Consider the following 6,444-nt stretch of genomic DNA (forward strand, 5'->3'; position numbering starts at 1 on the left):
GTGCACGTACATATATAGGTATTTTATACATATATATACACACGCACAGAGAGATATATCTCTGTGCATAAACCGAAAGATATGTCATGAGCACACACATATGCACACGTATACAGTAAGCACAGACACATACACACTTATGTGCACTTAAATAACTAGGTGAATAGGTGAATATGAACACTAATAGCCATTTATGGCAACAACAATGAAAGCTGTCCCTGGAGCCCGCCTATGGTACAGCAGCCAAAATGATTGAGTATGTACAGGGCACCGCTGCAGCAATGGCACTCACATGGGCCTCCTTTTAGAAATGATTAATATTTAACTGACTTGGTGAACCTGGCTTTGGTTTTAGTTATGATTAGATAGCAAGGCGCACAGAGCCGTCCCACTAAGGACATCGTGGGATGTCTGAGCAGCTCCACTCATGCTTTGCAAGAAGACAGACAGAAAGTGAGAAGGGGAGAGAGGGAGAGATATGAGGCAGTAAAAAAAAATCCCTGTGCTCAGCCCCATTTGTGTTTGTTTGGAAAGAAAAGGGGGGAAAAGCAGCCTGAGAGGCCGGTGTATAAGATGCTGTAGCTTTCATGAAAGAGGTGAAATAATTTTAAACACAGACACACAATGAGTTTATTTATTTAGAAAGTTGTTAAATAGAGTCTGGGAATTCAAATATTCAATGTTGACATTGTACAGAGCTGGCAGGGAGCCAGCCCCAGCTCTCCAGAGGGACCCAATGGCCACGGCGCCCAGGCCCTCGCCCCTCCCAGCCCACTAACTAGGTAAAAGCCATTAGTTATACCCACAAGCAATATCTGAATCCGACTCAAATAATGTTGCCTCAGCCAGCCAACTTCAAAGGCGTGTAAGTGTGTTTGGCTTTTTAGTGCTGGAACTGCAGCAATATGTCACACTTTTGAAAGAGTTTTGTAAACAGTTCCTTCCCCTTTGTAGAAACATTTCTTAAGTTTCTTGTACCCCATGTAAACAGCGTTAATTAACAAGGGTTACATTTTTTCATTTACAAGCAGGGCTGTATTAATAATGAGCTTGCCTTTTGGACCGTCTTTTTCCTTTATGTCCTTTCTCTGCCCTGCACCATGGCTGGCCCGGCACTGCCGGGGAGCAGCTGGAAGGCACCAGGGAGCTCGGCCATGGGCTCAGCCCCCAGGCGGCGTCACCTACTGCAGCACCACAAAGTTGGTCCCAAATTAAGTGGTGACTGTTGACCCCAAGTAAGAGACGGTGGGAGAGAGAGAAATAGAGATGGAAAGGAAAGGGGAAAGGGGAAAGGGGAAAGGGGAAAGGGGAAAGGGGAAAGGGGAAAGGGGAAAGGGGGAAAGGGGAAAGGGGAAAGGGGAAAGGGGAAAGGGGGAAAGGGGAAAGGGGAAAGGGGAAAGGGGAAAGGGGAAAGGGGAAAGGGGAAGAAGGGGGAAAGGGGAAAGGGAAAGGGGGGAAGGAAAGGGGGAAGGAAAGGGGGGAAGGAAAGGGGGAAGGAAAGGGGGAAGGAAAGGGGGAAGGGAAGGAAAGGGGGAAGGGAAGGAAAGGGGGAAGGGAAGGAAAGGGGGAAGGGAAGGAAAGGGGGGAAGGGAAGGAAAGGGGGAAGGGAAGGAAAGGGGGGAAGGGAAGGAAAGGAAAGGGGGAAGGAAAGGAAAGGGGGGAAGGAAAGGAAAGAGGGAAGGAAAGGAAAGAGGGAAGGAAAGGAAAGAGGGAAGGAAAGGAAAGGGGGAAGGGAAGGCAAGGGGAAGAGGGAAGGGAAGGCAAGGGAAGAGGGAAGGGAAGGCAAGAAGAAAAGGAAAAGGAAAAGGAAAAGGAAAAGGAAAAGGAAAAGGAAAAGGAAAAGGAAAAGGAAAAGGAAAAGGAAAAGGAAAAGGAAAAGGAAAAGGAAAAGGAAAAGGAAAAGGAAAAGGAAAGAAAAAGAAAAAGGAAAGAAAAGAAAAAGGAAAGAAAAAGAAAAAGGAAAGAAAAAGAAAAAGGAAAGAAAAAGAAAAAGGAAAGAAAAAGAAAAAGGAAAATGGAAAGAAAAAGGAAAAGGAAAATGGAAAAGGAAAAGGAAAATGGAAAAGGAAAATGGAAAAGGGAAAAGGAAAAGGGAAAAGAAAAACAAAAAGGAAAAAGAAAAAGGAAAAAGAAAAAGGAAAAGAAAGGGGAAAAGAAAGGGAAAATGGAAAAGGGAAATGGAAAAGGGAAAAGGAAAAGGGAAAAGGAAAACAAAAAGGAAAAAGAAAAAGGGAAAGAAAGGGGAAAAGAAAGGGGAAAAGAAAAGGGAAAAGAAAAGAAAAGGGGGGAGCGACACAGAGAACGGGAAAGAAAGAGAGCGAGAAAGAGAGAGAAGGGAAGGAGGGAGAGGGAGGTGGAAAAAAGAAGAAAAAGCAGAAAGAGGGAGCGAAAAGCCACACGCACGCTCTCTGCCCTGAAAAGGTTAATGAAGTGCCTGGTGAAAATGTGCCCGGCATGTAATGGGATTGTCTCGCCCGTCCCCGCAGCCTCCCGTGTCCGCAGCCGCCGCGCTGAAGCCACCCGGGGACAGGACAGCGCCGCGCCGGGGATGCCGCGGGGCCGGGCCGAGCCCAGGGCCGGCGTTCGGCGCCCCGGTGCCCGGTGCCCGGTGCTGGGGCTGTGCCGAGCCGCTGGCAGCCGCGGCGGGGACGGGCGGGGCCCAGCGGCGGAGCTGGGGGGGCACCGACACACGGTGTCAGCGGCAGCGGAGGCGCGCTGAGGCCGAGGTAATGGTGAAGCGGTGGCAAATAAACAGCATCGCTGCGAGGGCCGGGAGCCTGGACGTGGCAAACGTTTCCCTGCTCGAAAACAAATTCCCGGACAGAGTCTTAAACAGGCAAATAAACTTGCCAGCTCTGTTTTTCAATCAAGCCTTTTAAGTACTAGACTGAGGGCAAATTACAGGCGCAGGAAAACCTGCTGAAACTTAGGAAAGTGTTATTTTACTATCTCAGATGGTTAGAGGGATCTGGATCTACCTTGACTGCACTAAATTGCCTGTAAAAAAGTGGTGATAAAGTGTAAAAGTAACAAGTGCCTCCTTATTCACGTGTGTTCCCCTAATCTGATCACCTTCTGTCTCTTTATGAGGCTACTGGGTGGCAGGGGGCTACCTCAGGCCGGCTGCAGGGCTGCGCCGGCCCGTGATGGGGCGGGGGGTTATTCGGGGATACGGTTTCACCAGACGGGCACAAACCCACCCGAGTGGAAAAGCAGCTGCCCCGGGGGCCGGGTCCTGTGCCGGCGCGGAGCGGAGCGGGATGCCCGCACAGGTGCAGCGCGGCTGCGGCCGGCCGGGCCCGCATCCCTCGGGCCCGCAGCGCCGGGCCCCGGCCCCGCTCTTGCCGGCCGCCTCCCTAAAGTGTGGCGAGGAGAGACCTCAGCGTGGCTTTTCCCTTATTTTTACAGCTGGACATTTTGAAAACTCAATAGCTATTCCCTGCGTAGCTCTTTGTGTTTCTTCTGATTATTTTTTACTTTTTTTTTTTTTTTTTTGGGGGGGGGGGGGGGCGGGGGTGGACGACACCAAAGCCTCAACATTATTTTTTAGCAATTTTACACCAAGGTCAAGAAAATGCGCGCTTCAGGTAATCTGCCTTAATTAAGAGGACAAAGCTTTCCTGGGTATTAGCGCCAGCCACGCAGTCGGGGCGATTTTACCTTCACGCACAAAGCAGTAAAAGTGCAATAATAAAAGAAGCACGCTTGATCCCGATCTGTACCGTTTTCCACGTAAGAGGGTGAAGGCTACAAAGTATTTTCTATTCCCAGCCCAGCCAGAAAGAACTGAAAAGCTAAAAACTTTTCCTTTCGAACGACTAAATTGCAGGGGTCGCCTCTAACCCTCCTTTCCACTTGCCATGAAACTGAGACGCTCTTAGGGGTGAAAGAAACAGCTTTGCGAAACACATACCAAAAAAAATTCCCAGCTTTTTAAAATATTATTTCCTTTATGAGCGGATTGTAACCGAAGGATTATTTAATGCAACGCATCTGTCTGGGGTGGAAAGTGCTGCTGTTGCTGCTGCTGCTGCAGCGAAAGCCAAGACGCGCAGCCCAGAGCAGAAACTTTGCAGACGGTCGGATCTCGCCCGCGGAGCAGAAGCAGGAGCAGGAGCAGGAGCAGGAGCAGCCCTGCATCGCTGCGCAGAGAGGCAAACAAGGGAGAGGCAAGGAAACCTGACGGATTTTGTCGGGCACGTGAGATTTTTTTTCCATAATTAGCTCCAAAGCAGGGATGGCAACCTGGAGATTTAACATTTGTTTCCAAATTGTGGGCGCTGGATTATCCACTTTAATATCACCTAATCAAATGCAGGTTGCTGCTGTTATTGTTAGGTTCACAGAAAAGCTGATGATGATCCGGAGACATCTTTCGCTTCCCTTTTTCCACGCTCCTCTATTATTTTTTTCCCCTTCACAAATAAAAAGTAAATAACCATCTGCTTTTTACGTCACGCAACTTATGCAACATTTCATCTGACTTTTTTTTTTTTTTTTCGCCTGCCCATTTTTTTTTTTCACTCGGGAATGTGAGTTGCCATCGCCATGGATATCAAATGAAACTTGCCCAGATGTGTCAGAGAAAATAAAGACATCAGCTGCTTTTAAAATAGGAGGCGAAAGCTGGCAAAGTTTTGTTGTTGATTCCCTCTTTTTAAAAAAAGAAAGGAAGAAAAAAAAAAAAGCGCCCCAACACTGCAGCAGTTAAAGGCAAAGATCCCTATCATAAAGGAGAAACAGATGGGGTGAGCGTAAGACAAATAATTAAATAAGTCGGGCTTTGCGTGTGGACGGCCGAGCCCTCGCCTCGCGGAACACAGACCTTCGGGCGGCCAAACTGTATAAAAAGTGCTGGAAAAACGCCTGAAATTACAACATTTACATCAACTTTTAGCGGGTGACTCCAGCAGGCTGGGAACTGCTCCGCTCTGCCCCCCCCTCCCCCCCCGGGTGTCCCCGGCGTGGGGCATCCCGGCCACGCGAGGCGGCCCCCCCGCCCCGCTCCGCCGCCCCGCGCACGCTCCGCTCCCACGCGCGGTTTGGTGCCGGGGGGGGGGGCAGGTTTTGGCAGAAGCCCGCGGCAGGGCCGTGGCGGGGGGGTGTCCCCGGTAGCTCCGCACCGGCTACCTGCGCCCGGGCTCGCCGCCTCCCCCGCAGAGCCGCCGCTGCCCCTCCGTGCACACGCACACACACACACACACGCACCCCCCCGCGGCCCCCAGCCCTGCCGGCAGCCGACAGCGCCCACTATAGGGCCCGGAGCCGCTCGCACCCCCCCTTTCCCGACCCCCCCTCACTCCAGCCCCCGGCAGCAGCAGCAGCAGCAACTTCCAGCGCTCGCCACTGAACTTTTCCTCAACTCCTTCCCCACCGCCCGCCGGCAGCCCGCAGCCCCCAGCCCGGCTCCGGCCGCCGCGCCCCCCCCCCCCCCCCCGCTCCCCGCCGGGCCGGGCCAGGCCGGGCCGGGCCGCGCTGCGGGGGGGGATGCTGCAGGTTGCCCGCGAGCTCCGCGCCGCATCAGACATGTCTATGCAACATGGCAGAGAGGGAGGGTGAAAAGCCAAGAGAAAGGGGTATTGCACCTACTTGCGGCCAGCTTCCTCGCCCTGCCTTTGGATCGCATGCTGCCAGTCCCGCGGCCGATGCTGGCGTGGGGTTGGGGGGGGGGGGGGCTTTTTTTTTTTTTCCTCCCGGAGCTTTTCCTCCTTTTTCGCTCCCCCTCTCCCTCTCTCCTCTCCCTCTCTCGCACACACACTCTCCCTTTCTCTCAATCCCGGCTCGCTATCTCTCCAGCATTGTCAGTTTGGACACCTTCGCACATGCGCACGGGCGGCTCCCCCCCGCTCTTCAACATTTCAGCGCCGCCAAAAAAAAGTTTGCAGCGATCCATCACCGCCGGTGGGGACCCTGACAGCCGGCACCGGGGCCGGGACCGGCCGGGACGAGGCGGGCAGCCTCCGCTGGGCTGCGCGACCGCGGAGCAGCCGCTTCGCTGCCTGCGCACCCGGGAGGGGTTATAGGGGGGAGACCCGCGCTCCCGCCGGGGCAGGGGCAGGGGCTGGGAGAAATTACACCCTTTTTCTGCTTTAATCTTTTTTTTTCTTTCTTTTTTTTTTCAACGGGATATTTATGCTGTTCTGTGTTATTTCAACATTTACATAGTTTATTCTCAACCGGCCGCAATTATCGTAGATCTCTGCATATATACAGATAATTTGATAATATGTTTTACTATGTATGAGTACCATTAAAGCGCACACTTCCCCAGCGTACACGCTTTTCCCCCACCTTGAGCTCGGTTCAGCCACCACCAGTTCGGCAGAAAAAAAGCTCTTTTAAAACAGTAACAGCGACCGCTCTAATCTGTTTTAATTACAGGGTTTGCCAATCAAAGAGGGAGCGCGCAGAAATTGGGAACTCCTTTAGGGGATGGCTGTGTCC

General features: G+C 52.2%; 1 protein-coding gene across 1 annotated transcript in view; it reads right to left on the bottom strand.

The window, feature by feature from the left end:
* Positions 1-5,753, bottom strand: part of MECOM (MDS1 and EVI1 complex locus) — a 348,406-nt gene extending 342,653 nt beyond the window's left edge. Inside the window, exon 1 of the mRNA XM_056358820.1 lies at positions 5,590-5,753. Within this exon, the coding sequence (XP_056214795.1) occupies positions 5,590-5,626 (37 nt within the window). The 5' untranslated portion in view covers positions 5,627-5,753. The remainder of the gene's footprint in view (positions 1-5,589) is intronic.
* Between the last annotated feature and the right edge of the window lie 691 nt (positions 5,754-6,444).

Source organism: Falco biarmicus, chromosome 13 (genome assembly GCF_023638135.1).
Source record: "Falco biarmicus isolate bFalBia1 chromosome 13, bFalBia1.pri, whole genome shotgun sequence".
Lineage (NCBI taxonomy): Eukaryota > Metazoa > Chordata > Aves > Falconiformes > Falconidae > Falco > Falco biarmicus.